At 37.9% G+C, this 13,235-nt stretch overlaps 3 protein-coding genes and 1 pseudogene across 4 annotated transcripts; 3 read left to right on the top strand and 1 right to left on the bottom strand.

Annotated features, from left to right (window-relative positions):
* Positions 1 to 415: 415 nt before the first annotated feature.
* LOC110755564 (cell division topological specificity factor homolog, chloroplastic-like) lies at positions 416 to 2,415 on the top strand. Of its 2 annotated transcripts, none has more exons than XM_088251081.1 (2): positions 416 to 607; positions 1,175 to 2,415. In XM_088251081.1, exons 1-2 carry the CDS (start codon positions 515 to 517, stop codon positions 1,763 to 1,765), a joined length of 684 nt encoding a protein of 227 aa, XP_088107207.1. In that variant the 5' UTR covers positions 416 to 514; the 3' UTR covers positions 1,766 to 2,415. The 2 variants fall into 2 exon arrangements, with proteins under 2 accessions (XP_088107207.1, XP_088107208.1); XM_088251082.1 differs by having other exon boundaries at positions 420 to 607; positions 1,208 to 2,415.
* LOC148296093 (F-box/LRR-repeat protein At3g48880 pseudogene) lies at positions 1,898 to 2,496 on the bottom strand (annotated as a pseudogene).
* A 1,329-nt stretch (positions 2,497 to 3,825) lies between these two features.
* On the top strand, positions 3,826 to 6,694 carry LOC110755565 (glutamate NMDA receptor subunit epsilon-1, putative (DUF3598)). Its single transcript, XM_021956794.2, has 7 exons — positions 3,826 to 4,178; positions 4,557 to 4,651; positions 4,868 to 4,988; positions 5,099 to 5,217; positions 5,460 to 5,646; positions 5,758 to 5,901; positions 6,119 to 6,694. Exons 1-7 carry the CDS (start codon positions 3,903 to 3,905, stop codon positions 6,407 to 6,409), a joined length of 1,233 nt encoding a protein of 410 aa, XP_021812486.1. The 5' UTR covers positions 3,826 to 3,902; the 3' UTR covers positions 6,410 to 6,694.
* Positions 6,695 to 8,778: 2,084 nt separating this feature from the next.
* Positions 8,779 to 12,469, top strand: LOC110755553 (putative WRKY transcription factor 3). Its single transcript, XM_021956781.2, has 4 exons — positions 8,779 to 9,381; positions 10,449 to 11,158; positions 11,250 to 11,408; positions 11,876 to 12,469. Exons 1-4 carry the CDS (start codon positions 8,941 to 8,943, stop codon positions 12,156 to 12,158), a joined length of 1,593 nt encoding a protein of 530 aa, XP_021812473.1. The 5' UTR covers positions 8,779 to 8,940; the 3' UTR covers positions 12,159 to 12,469.
* Positions 12,470 to 13,235: the final 766 nt, after the last annotated feature.

The following is a 13,235-nucleotide window of genomic DNA, read 5'->3' on the forward strand; positions in this document are numbered from 1 at the left end:
GTAAATTGCCGAGTAGGGGTGTTTATCAATTCAAAATCAACAACATTTTTAGACAATTTATATAAATTGTGGATTATTGAATATTTAATTACGTAATTACGATTTAAAAAATTTAAAATTATTATCCACACTTCAAAAAAGTGATTATGCACTCCTCTTTTGTGTTTTTATAAAAGAAGAGGAGGATTGCACAATAACTTTTTTGGAAATGTCAAATATCAATTCTCTAAAGTTTTAATATTTAGACGAAAAAAAGAAAGAGAATTTCCTCACATGTGCCCCCGTGACAAAAGTGTAGAAGTGTCCTTGAACAGTCAGCAATCTATAAGGGCAAAATCGTCAAAATGGAAATTTGTCATGCCTAAAGTACCGAAATGTATATAGAAAATTACAAGAATAACCTCGGCGAGTTTCCCTCTCTTCCGTTTCGACTGTTTTAACACCCAAGCCCTGAACACCACACTCTTCAGCTGTGAGAGAAACAAAACCCAGTTCATATAATTTCTGAAGATAAATGGCGATTTCTGGTGAATTGGGGATCTCTGCAATATTGGGTTATTGCCCTTTTAAGCACCACTCTCTGGGAAGCTCTCTCAAGCCCTCCAAGGTTTGCATTTTCCCTTTTATCTTGCACCACTATCTGTGAAGCTCTCTCCAACCCTCCAGGGCATGCTGCAAAAGATTTCAAATTTCATGCATTATCCAACTGGGTCTCACGAGTTAGCTCCAATTTTCTCATGCATTGCTGGCCATTTGCAAATCTGGTTGAAAATTTGGTTTTCTATGCCTGCTGGGGTTGTTTTGGTGTATTTCTCAGTTCCGCTTGTTGTTTGTCTGTCAATGTAATAAAATTAATACTGAAAGTAGTAGTTCTAGTAATCTCCGGCAAATTTGTTAAAGCTTTCATTATGTGGTTGTGCTGTGAATATTTTACCTATTGATTTTGAGTTCCCTTCCCTTCTGTCAAGTAGATTTTAGAAATTTGGATTTGACTAATTTTTCAGATTCCATTTAAAGAATGCCTCAACCGGGGTTTAAGACTTAGGAGAGTAATGCTTAGCTCCTAGTTCTTTCTTTCATTGAGTTTTGTGATGCTTTTACTGAATTCTATGATATTATAGATTAATGAACATTCATGTCTAATATCTAATGCTGCCTAGGGCTTCAATTGCAGGAATTTGATTTTATGCAACTATTCATATTTCAGGTAACACTGAAGGGTTTTAATGGAGGAGGTAGTTTACGGATGATGATCCAAACGTCCTTAAATCTGGAAGGCTACAAGTCTAAGTGCCACTGTAGCCAACCATTTGGGATTGCAGAAAACAGTGAACCCTTTCCCGGACCTTTAAGGCAGGAAACAGAGGGCTTTCTCCTCCATGCTATAAACATGAGCTTTTTTGAGCGTTTAAACTTGGCATGGAAGATAGTGTTCCCTTCACCATCGACAAGAAGGAATTCTAATGCAAAGATTGCCAAGCAGCGGTTGCAGATGATCCTCTTCTCTGATCGATGCGCAGTAACTGATGACGCCAAGGAGAAGATTGTGAGCAACATTGTTGGTGCTCTATCCGATTTCGTGGAAATAGAGTCACAGGATAATGTCCAACTTAGTGTCTCAACAGATGAAGACCTAGGCACAGTGTACTCTGTTACAATCCCTGTTCGGCGTGTGAAGCCTGAATATCATCAAGATGAGGATGATGTTGGGGGCATAACCAATGATGAGTACAAGGATATTGGGGAACAGATTGGATCTTATTGATATGAAGTTTGATTTCCACATCCCTAACAACTCTCTCTCTCTCTCTCACTCTCTCTCTCTGTGTTTTTAGCGTTATTACATTTCATGGTAGGGCAGCTTTTAACTAATTAGTCTCATATGATCCTGTATTGCTCATGCTGTAATCAAATAGCAATTAAGGGAGTACACCTCATCCTCTTTCCATAGCCATACTCCATATTCATGTCATCCCAAGATTCCCCTCTCATTTTTGGTCATTCGGCACATTGTGCGATGGACATGCATGCATGTTATGAATTTTCGCAACTGAGAAGCCTTGTCAAGAATTATCTGGTCGAGCTTTTCAAGTATCCTTCTAGGATTAGGAGGAATTCTTTTAGACTCAGGAGGCGGAGGGACTTCAATCACAAGTAAAATGTGATGTGTTTAGGACTTCCAGGTGTTGTAAGCCGTCCAATATAATGATCAAAGCGTCATGAGCTTTGTGAACCGGAGGCTGTTGGAAGATATGCAACTAGCTTCGGGGCAAAGCTTTCCAGAATCTGGCAAGTACCCATGATCTTTAGTTTCCTGAAGTAATTGTTGCAGTTTTTGAAAATCTGCTCCATGACATATGCGAGAGATTTGATGCTAGGCATTGTCAGCGATTCAAGGTCTTTCAAGAAACCAAAGGCCTTGCATATTCCAGTCTTCTGTATTCTGTTTCACGCTGGCAACACTAGTTGCTTAAGCTTTGGGTGTGATCCATGCATGAACACATTTAATTAAATAAAACCAAAATACAACACTTTTGTTCAATCATTGTTATATATATATACATATTATAATTTATAGCAATCCCCATTTATAGCATTACTATTATAAAGAAACATTATAATATGGTTTTTTTAGAAAAAAAAACTCAAAGACTCATTAAAACCTTCCTAGGAAACTACTTGGGACAAACCCCATTGTAGAAAAGAGTACTACACATGCCAAAGACTAATAAGAGAGTCCGATCCAGACCACAAAAGACCGTTACAAGAACAAAAAAAAAAATCAACTAAACACCAACACAGTAGACCCAGAAAGAGAACCGCATCACATCCCAACTATCAAAAGAAGCCTTCTATGAGAAAAACTCATAGTCCTTTGACCGCCCACGAACTAATCACGTGTTCAATTAGTGTCTGGAGGTAAGAAATCACACAATATATGCATATCATACATATACAATTTCACTTGGGATCATCTAATTTCAAAGGAAATTCATACATATTCTACTCAAAAAATGAAAGGAAAACAGTATACTGATGGATACCTACAATTTCATTTGTTCAATTAGTGTCTGGAGCTAAGAAATCACATAATATATGCAGATCATACTTAAAATTTTAGTTAGGATCATATAGTTTCAAAAGCAATTCATACATATTCTACTGAAAAAATGAAAGCAAAATAGTGGGGTCGTGTAGCATGAGATCTAGATCGATGGACACCTATTATGGATTGAGCTATGAGATGTGACTGATTCGAGTTATGATTGTTTGTTATGGTTCATAATTGTTTAGCTAGATAGTTTGTGAGCTCAGAGTATGGAAAAGGAAAACGAAGAGCTCGTTGGCGTAGAGAGGAGTGCATAGGAATTTGAGCAAGAAGCGAATACAAGGAGTGAGCAGTGAAATGAAATTGAAGGGTCATTTCCCACAAGCACTGGCCCAACCCGAACTATAAATGACCCTTCATTGACCTCAACTTCATTCATGGAAGTTCAGCAGGCTACTCACTCACATGTTATCTAGCTTGGGCTTATAAGGTCATTTCCAGTCGTAGAGCTAAATGTAGTCCAAAAATTGTATGTTCCCACTAATTTTTTTTGTCGACTTACACTTCTTTTTATGTTACAATAAAAAGTATTAAAAAACGAAATTGAGTGTAAGTGATGAACAAAAAGGGAGTAGAAAAATCAGCAACTTTTTTTAAATGGCTTTATTGGACGACTTTGTTGGGTTTGGAAAGTAGACTGATCGTAAGTTAACCTTGGTTTGAAATAGGCCTCTGAAGTTGGGCCTTTGAAATATCTTTAATAACCCATTGCGAGATAAGATAAAACAGATCAGCTTCTTCTCTGCTCTGAGCTCCTCACACTTCCTCGGAACTCCTCCTTGCCTTTGCTTACATGGCTTCCACTTACTGCTGTTCGCTTTCACTGCCGCCCATTCCCAACCCATCAAACCTCAACAAAATCCAACTCTTTACCACAAAACTTTACAGCCCAGACCCGTTTTCTCACTCCAATTTTACACTTCGGAGTCCCAGAATCCGAGCTACCAACTCCTCCTCGTCCACCACAGAACAAGATGAAGCTCAAAAGCTCAGTGACGAAGCCATGAGCATTGACAATCTTCGCCGCTTCGTTAACCTCAACTTGGGCAAGTGGAATGGCTCCTTCTTTGTAAGTATCTAGTTTGCACTACAAAATTTGAGTTAAATATGGTTGCTATGGCTAAGTAAATGCAAGAAAAGTAGAGAAATTCAGTCTTTTGTTTTATGTTGTGTTTGTCAAGATGGCAAATTATTTAACTTTCTGAGAAAAATGCATGTAGTTAGCTCTATTCGTTGAGTTATTGGTTTTCTGGGTTTGGTAATGAGAGATTGAATTTGTCTTTTTGCTCTGTTTTATCTCCTTTCTCCTACATTTTCTGGGTAGTCAAACAGATGAATTAAGTGTTCGAAGAATCGGCCTAGGCGGCCGCCTAGGCGCTAGGCGGGTCTGGGCGCCTGGGTGGGTTGTGTGATTTCAGATTATTTATTAGTTTGAGTGATTTTGTAGCAATTTGATGCTGTTGGGAATCTACTGCATAAAGTGAATACGAAGCTGTCAGCTAGCTCTTACGGGGAAGATGAATTCATCAGTCTCATTCAAACGTAAGTTTCAGGTCCACTTATTACATTTAAAAAGTAAAAGTCTAAAAGATAAAAGGAAAGATTAGGGATTAGAAAAAATAATAAATTTGTTTATGTAATATAAAATATTTTGATTGTGTCAAGTGTCATTCATTTATAAACTTTGGTATATTATTGATTCTAACACATACTTTTGCTTTGCCATTCTAAACGGCTTGATGCTGTCATGCTTTGTAGATTATATATTGAACAAGCTTCATCAAGCACATCTGTTTCTGGATATGATGATGATGAGCTGGAATGGGCAGAATACAGAATTAAAGAAACCAACATGTTCACTGTGGACAAATATCAACAGGTGAGGTTTTACCAGTGTCTGGAGATCATTTTCCCTTGGTGAAATAGTTTATAGCTTAGTTTTTGTGATCAATTGTTTTCTGTTGAATATCCATTGTGATTAGTCTGCAGATTGGATTCTTCGCCAATGAGAAAGCATTTTCTCTTAGGTACCAGACCGCTGGCATGCTAGAAACTGTGCTAAGACAAGGGGTTCTTGGGGAAGACGACACTGGTGAAGACTCACCAAAGTGAGTGGTTCCTCCCTCAAAAGATGTTCTTCATGATTCTATGATAAAACTTAAACAGTGGGATTGTAGCAATTGGTGTATACACATATTTCTTGTCCACTGGTGTTTCTTATTATTTTGTCTGAGCTATTTTTGTTTCTTTTCTTTCATGATCATTGGTGGAGCTCCATTGCTTTTCTAACTAAAAGGGTTTCACTAACACTAAAACTACTTGGTCTCTTCAATTTGTCTTCATTGTGTAGAAATCTAAAGCTTCCTTCCCGTCGGCCTTCTATTGTATGTGAGAGTTGTCTGTATTCACTAGAGAAAGATATGCGAGTAAGAGCATTCCATATCATGGACCCAAAAGGCATTGTCGAAATGCTTCTCATCTTCCTTGAGGAAAGAGGAGATGGAGTGCTTCTTCCTCCTTCCCTCGACAATAATATGGTAAATTTCACAAAGAAAACTAGTAGTGAGGAATTTTTTATTTTTACTAGCATTACATTTTTACTTTCTGAGTGCAGTATCTTATATTATGTTTTTTTAAATTGGACTCAGGAAAACAAAGACAGGATTGTTCCATTTCTTGGTAAGTGGAAAGGTCATTCCATAACAAAACGAAGTGGTGTGTATGGATCAACAATGGCTGAAGCTGATACAGTAACATCACTTGAGATGGATGATAAGGGCCAAATTATTCAGGTATCTTCCACTCGAAGCAAATCTTTTTCGAGACAACAGGGAATGTTAAACCGATTTGCCTCATTGATATAAATTTAGATGATCTAAGAACTCATTTCCCAAAAAGGAAAAATGGAAGGACTGTATACATATTATTGTTGGTTTATGTTTTGTTCAAGCATCAGTCTTTTACTTCCTCTTTTCATTTTCCCTAATTTCTGTTCATAAATAATATCAGGGCATCACTTCCACCTCTGCTGCGGGTGATGTTACCACTACTGTGCCGTGGACGGGTATCAAGTCAGACAATTTGGTTACCTTTGCTGGAGGTTACCAGATGACTCTCTTGCCTGGAGGTATGTACATGGGATGCCCATGTGATGTAGGAAAGAATGTTGCAGAATCCGTGTCATTCCATTTGGAGTTCTGTTGGCTTGAGGGCCCTGGAAAGAGACAGAGACTGGTTCGCACTTACGATGTTGAAGGTTTGGCGGTCTCGACAACATACTTCTATGAGACAAGAATGTGAGCACTCCATCATCATTGTAGATATAATTTTTCAGAGGGAAATGGATATTTCTATCCATGGTTTTGCACAGTTCTACATAACCCCATTTGATGCGCCAGTTTGTACTTTCTTGAAGCCTTGAACTAGTTGAGAGAGTCTTGGGACTAGTCAGGCCAAATTTTTCTTTCCTGGACATTGGAAATATAGGAAATGTAAGGTCCCATAACTTCCATTGTTGTTGAACAAGTGTATATTGTTCTTGTATGTAATTTCAGATTAAAATTAAAGACAGTTTTAGAAGAAAAATCTAGTTGCAGAATGCAGCAAATCACTTCCATTCCCTCATTGAAAAAAGTTAGAAGTTGGGAATTTCCGCAACCAGAATTGCAATAAAGGCTTTATAGAAAAATATAAGTTGTCAATTTTTTCAGTTTGTCTGGGCCCTTCATGTCGGAAATTCACTAATTTGTAATATGACTAGCACAAACTTGGTGGAGATGAATCAATCATGTCCCTTGCTGCTTAAATAGCACAAGACTATGTATGTATGTGATACGTGCCCCCCACAACCACCACAACCAAAATCAAATTAATACAACTACTCTCCCACCTTTCTTCTTGGGCTATTAATATCTCAGTTTGGAGCTGGCATCTGAAGAAACCATAGAACTAGGAAAAAATATATAAATAAAACAAACATTGCAAGCCCCGACATGCCGTGAATAGTAAAAAATGGCCTTAATTTGCAGATCATTGTAGTTTAGACTATCGTTCGTATTCATTGTAATTTAAACCATTATATAGTAAACAAAAACAAACATTGCAAGCAAGCACCAGCTGTTTTTTGGTAATTGACCTTTATCAAGTTTCCATACATTTGAGAGCTTGCGTACGTCAACAAGAGTGTAAATGTCTATTTTATTATGCTGTCAATATAAGACTACTAGAATGTTCTTTTACTTTCATGTTCTGCACTTCATTCATCTTCTGAGTTGAAAAAAATAAATTGATGGAATAATATTTTGACAATTATGCATAACCTGAAAAAATATAATTTAAATGTGGAAACGTACCGTGTAACACTTTTACTAATTATATTTTTCATAATTAAATGTCCTAAAGTCAGAACCTTTGTCGGTTGCTTGCATAGGCTGCCAAAACAAGAATGATCGTGGGCTGTATATACAACCCAAAAAAAAAGAGAAAAAAGAAAAGAAAAAGGTGGAGCGTGCTGAAGGAGGTGATAAAGATTAAATTAAAATATTTAATTTGGACAGACAATATAAAAATTAAAGCTGGGAAATATCTCATACTTTTCCCGTTAATATTTTTCTGGCTGTGGATAATCACAACCGTTGGGTCCCAGCAGAATTGATGATGATTAGAGTGGATGATGGCTCGTTTTTAGTTAAATTTGGAGGCTTGGCTAATAATAAATCTTTTTCCGGCCAAAAAAGCTAATAAATTCTAAATTTGTAAGGACCACACGGCACCTTGATGCGGGATTTTCTTTCGTGGGCCCCTCAGTTGCTGAGTTTTCACAAAACTGCGTGTTACATGCGATTTATTACCATTTAATGGTGTTTTACTATATCGTCCCTGTTTGCCACGATAGCATCTCTCTCCACGTATTATAACTGGTTTCACTGTTTTTTTTTTGTTTTTTTATTTTTTATCTCTCAAAATTTTTTTTTATTACAAGAATCGAATCATGAACGCGTTCTAATTTTAAAAACCCATCTTCCTTTCCTTTTTTTTGGATTAATTTCATTCAAATTGTCTTATTTCAAATTCAACTATAATACATCGAGATTTTCACAATCTCACATCACATATACATGTTAATTAATTAGAATGCAAAGTTTTATTTTCGGTATAAGTTTGTCACATATTCAAAATTAGAAGCGATTGCGAGTTATATTGTTTGATTTTCTTTAAGTATGGGTTTCAAAATGGGAACAATTCACTTATCAATCATAGTTGGATAGTCACAAACAATACAAGGAGTTCCTATTATAGAAAAGAAAAAACAATAAAAAGGAGTGGTTAAAGGCAAAGAGTAGCTAAGCTTAACATCCATAGACAGAGTCTATTGCGTTAATGTTTCGTTGTGTTGGGCATCCCTTGTCATGACCCAGATGCCGGTCATGAAGGGCAAACAAAGATTAAAGTCCCATCTATATGTCTATCTGTCTCTGTCTGAATTTCACTTTGGAGCAATTTGCCATTTGGAATTAACTAAACAGCCTCTAAATAAAAACATTACAAAGCAAAAAGAATTTAAAAAAAATTTAAAAAAATTTAAAAACAAAGAAAATTGTCATTGTCAATTTTCTGCTCCGTGGACTTTCCACTTGAAAATTCAGGATAGCACGAAACCACCAAAAACCCAACTAATTTTCTGAAGAGCAAAACCAAGCAACACAACACAAACCAGTTGCAGAAGAAACACGGGAATAGAGAGAGAAAAACTGAGAGTTACAGAGAGATAGATAAAACAGAGGGTTTCGGACAGAGACAGAGAAAAAAGGTGCTTCCTTGATATAGCATCAATGGCCAAAAACCAAGACTCTGAGAGAGTCTCAGTTTCAGCATCACCCCAACCGCAAAGACCAGTCATAACACTGCCACCGAGGCCTTCCGCCGAGGCCCTTTTCAGCGGCGGATCTGGAGCCAGCCCGGGTCCGATGACCCTGGTCTCAAGCTTCTTCCCCGACACATACCCTGACTCAGAGTACAGGTCCTTCTCTCAGCTCCTGGCCGGAGCCATGGGCTCGCCTATGGGTTCCACAAGGCCAATCCAATTTAACGAAAACCCAGTTGATGGTTCGGCCCAATTAGAAGGAGGCTCTGAAAATGGCGGTGAGAACAATTCTGGGTTTAAGCAGAGTAGGCCTATGAATTTGATGGTGGCTCGGTCGCCATTGTTCACTGTTCCACCTGGATTGAGTCCCTCTGGGTTGCTTAACTCACCTGGCTTCTTTTCACCTACGGTAAGTTTACAAAAGCTCTCCAACTGCTATATTTAATACTGGGTGTGCTCTGTTTTTTCGGTATTTGTGTGTGTTTGATTAGTAACTGTTGATCAATGGTTATGTACTTGTGTGATTTTGTGAACATGGGTTGGTCAAAGGTGCTTCTTTTGTACTTGTGGAATGCTTCTTGTGCTCAAAGGGTGTACATTTGTGGGTTGAGGATATGATTGGGGTGGTTGTTGAGTATTAACAGAAGCTATTACTCAATGATGGGCTGGTCAAAGGTGCTTTCTTTACAACAATTTTGTTTTGATGATAATGGCTGGCCCTTCCTGATACCCCATGCAAAATAATGAATTTCTTCCCAAAATTGTGTTGTATACAAGGAAAGTTTGAAGAAATGATGGATTTCTTCACATAATTATATTGTATACAAGGAAAGTTTGAAGAAATCAACTACCATCCAACAACAAATCAGGCCCTCAGGTTCTGCCATTCACAAAAACTGTGTGAAAATCGTGCATTTATAGCCGCAACAAAATTAATGCCTATTTTCCCTGAGTGTTGGTCCTAGTTTGTATTATTTCACTCCGGTCATAAGTTTATTCTTGCTCTGTGGTTAGAATCCCCGATTAAGGATTGCTAACTATGATGTGTCTCATATAAAAAGGACACATGGGTAGCATGGGACTTTAAAGATACAATCGTGACCAATTTTGGTGGACGAATTTGTTTAGTTTGTTGTGTCATGTGTGTGTATGTGCATGCCCCTATTACAGGTTACATATTGTCAAAAGTCAAAATTTTGCTTAGGTAAGTATCTTTTCTACTCGGCATCGTGTAACATTTGTTAAAGGCTCCTTCAACTATGGTTAAACATATAGAACCTTGAAGCTGATAAAGAGGTGATCTACATAACTAAGCCATTCAATATATTGATGTATTGGCGACAGACCATATGGAACATATGTTGTTATTGGTGCTTCGTACCATATTGTCTTTCTATGCAATATAGTATGATTTCTGAAGTTGGATGACTTGTATTAGCATCAGGTATTCATGAATTTTTCCTCATATTGGTGCAGAGTCCATTTGGAATATCACACCAGCAGGCCTTGGCGCAGGTTACTGCACTAGCCCAATCTCGTATGCATATGCAAGCTGAATATCAACCTTCGTCAGTAGGAGCTCCCACAGAGCCACAGGCATATCATCCATCCATAATGCCCAATGAAGCATCTCAACAGCAGACATTACCTTCAACATCTGACCATAGAAGTTCCATGAGGCAATCATCCGAGGCCTCTCATTCTGATAGGAAATACCAACCTTCATCTGTGGCCACTGATAGGCCTGCAGATGATTGCTACAACTGGCGGAAATATGGGCAGAAGCAGGTTAAGGGCAGTGAGTATCCTCGAAGTTACTACAAATGCACACATCTGAATTGCCCTGTCAAAAAGAAAGTGGAGCGTTCTCCTAATGGCGAAATAACTGAGATTATATACAAAGGGCAGCATAACCATGAAGCCCCTCAACCTAAACGTGGAAAAGATGGTGGTGATCTGAATGGACACTTGCATTCGCAGCCTAGGCCTGAAAATGGATTACAAAGATTGGTTGGAGATTCAAACGGGTCTAGTGAAAATATAGCTTCTCACTCAATGCCCGAGAGGCATCAAGAATCTACTCAAGCTGCTCCTGGACAGTTACCAGGGGCAAGTGACAGTGAAGAGCTACGCGATGGGGAAATTAGAGAAGAGGGGGATGCTGATGAACCAAATCCAAAGAGAAGGTATTTTCAAAACCAATCATTTCATGTAATCACAGGATACTTTCTCCTCTGTTTCGTCTTAACGTTAAAATCTCCTTGTCTGGGAGTGCAGGAACATAGATGTTGGGGCATCTGAGGTAGCTTTGTCACACAAGACAGTGACAGAACCAAAAATCATTGTGCAAACAAGGAGTGAAGTCGATCTTCTAGATGATGGCTACAGGTGGCGCAAGTATGGACAGAAGGTGGTCAAAGGGAATCCTCATCCAAGGTGGAAACTTTCTCCATATGAATCTTTGCTTATTTTCAGTTCTACTGATTGCATTATGCAAATGGAATTAGGATGGTTTCTCTAAATTGTTTCTGACATGTTTATATTTAAGATCCTATAAATTAAGCATTAGGATGGCATCATTTTTGGCCCCAGTTAAAAAAGGATATAAAGTTTTCTAAAAATTCTTCACACTTTCTTTTATTGTGTATCCTATTTGATAGATGGAGGTAAAATCATGAACCATTGGACTTAGAAATTAACTTTTGAGGTGTGGGATAAACTCTCGATTACTGATGTGGAGCAAGCCATTAATTAAGGAACAATTACTTTCTGATCTTAGAGAGTCACTTGCCTAGCATACCTTTAAACAATATGTGAATAATTTATTCTCTAATATTTTTCTTTCTACTTGAGATATGGTTTCCTTATTATGAGCATCGTTTCTGATACAAGTGCGTTAACAGAAGCTATTACAAATGCACTTATGCGGGGTGCAATGTCCGTAAGCATGTTGAGAGAGCTTCCACTGACCCCAAAGCTGTCATCACTACATACGAGGGGAAACATAACCATGATGTTCCAGCAGCTAGAAACAGCAGCCACAACACAGCCAATAACAATGTATCACAGTTAAAACCACTGGCGGTTGTGGCAGAGAAGCATCCCCTTCTTAAAGGGAGAGAATTTGGAAACAATGACCAGAGACCAGTACTTCTACAGCTAAAAGAAGAGCAAATCTTTGTGTAAAATGCTCCGCTGAAATTGATTATGGAAGTAAAGGTGAGCAGTCAAGTCCAACCAACTAACATTGTGCAAAATGAATGAATACAGAAAATAAAGAAAGGCCTAGAGAGGTTTTTGCGTGGTGATTGTTGCTGGTGTGTGATCTGTTTTGATAAAATGCAGAAAGTTTTGCTGTAGGCCCTACATGATTTGTAAATTTGAATGCAGAAATAGGGTCGTATAGAATTATTTCACACTGAAATGGGAATACAAGTATACCTACTCATGTATAAATTTACTTTTAATATATTCTTAGTCTTGTTTATTTCTGCTTATGTGGGCTTCTTTTCGTGGGCTGTTTTTTGACCGGCACAAAGCAAGGCTGGCTGACTGGCTGTTCTTCATCCTGTTTATTACTTCTCTGCGTTTATGTGCTGTTTTTACTTTTGGGTACATGCCTATGTGGGCTGTTTTATGACTGGCACAAAGCAAAAAGTTGAGGAGGCGGGCCAACTCATCTGCCATATGATCTTTGTTTGTATGTTGACTGCCTGCACATTGAAGATGTGGCTTCACATATCGAATAAGTTTGGTTTCCATGATTTGGTTAGAGATCCAAGTTTTAATTGCATCGTCATGTTTGTTTCGAAAACCATATCACAAAAGTTTACAACCATGCATTTGGAAGCAACAAAGAAAGATTTAAAATTAATAGCTCTAACTACTTGTTTAGGAGTGATTTTAAATAGGCAAATAATCATTTGAAGTGATTTTAAGCGATTATGGAGAAAATCACTTCTCATGTATTTCTTCATAAAATCACTTTAAAACTATTTAAAGTGATTATATGGAGAAATATGGGGGTGGTTTTTATCGCCATAAGTGATTTTGTTCCTCCCAAAATCACTCCCAAACGACCAAAATCACTCTTAAACGAGCTCTAATTTACTTGTATATCAAACGGATCAAGTGTCTTGTGTTCTTCTTCGTATACTTCAGCCTCTTTTAAAACACTGCGTAGCACATATTTGCATAATTGAGAAAAGAAACGACTAATTTTAGAAATTGTTGTGACACCCCAACTCATAAATTTAGCGCAGC

The sequence above is a fragment of the Prunus avium genome, chromosome 3 (genome assembly GCF_965620075.1).
Source record: "Prunus avium chromosome 3, drPruAviu1.hap1.1, whole genome shotgun sequence".
Taxonomy (NCBI): Eukaryota; Viridiplantae; Streptophyta; class Magnoliopsida; order Rosales; family Rosaceae; genus Prunus; species Prunus avium.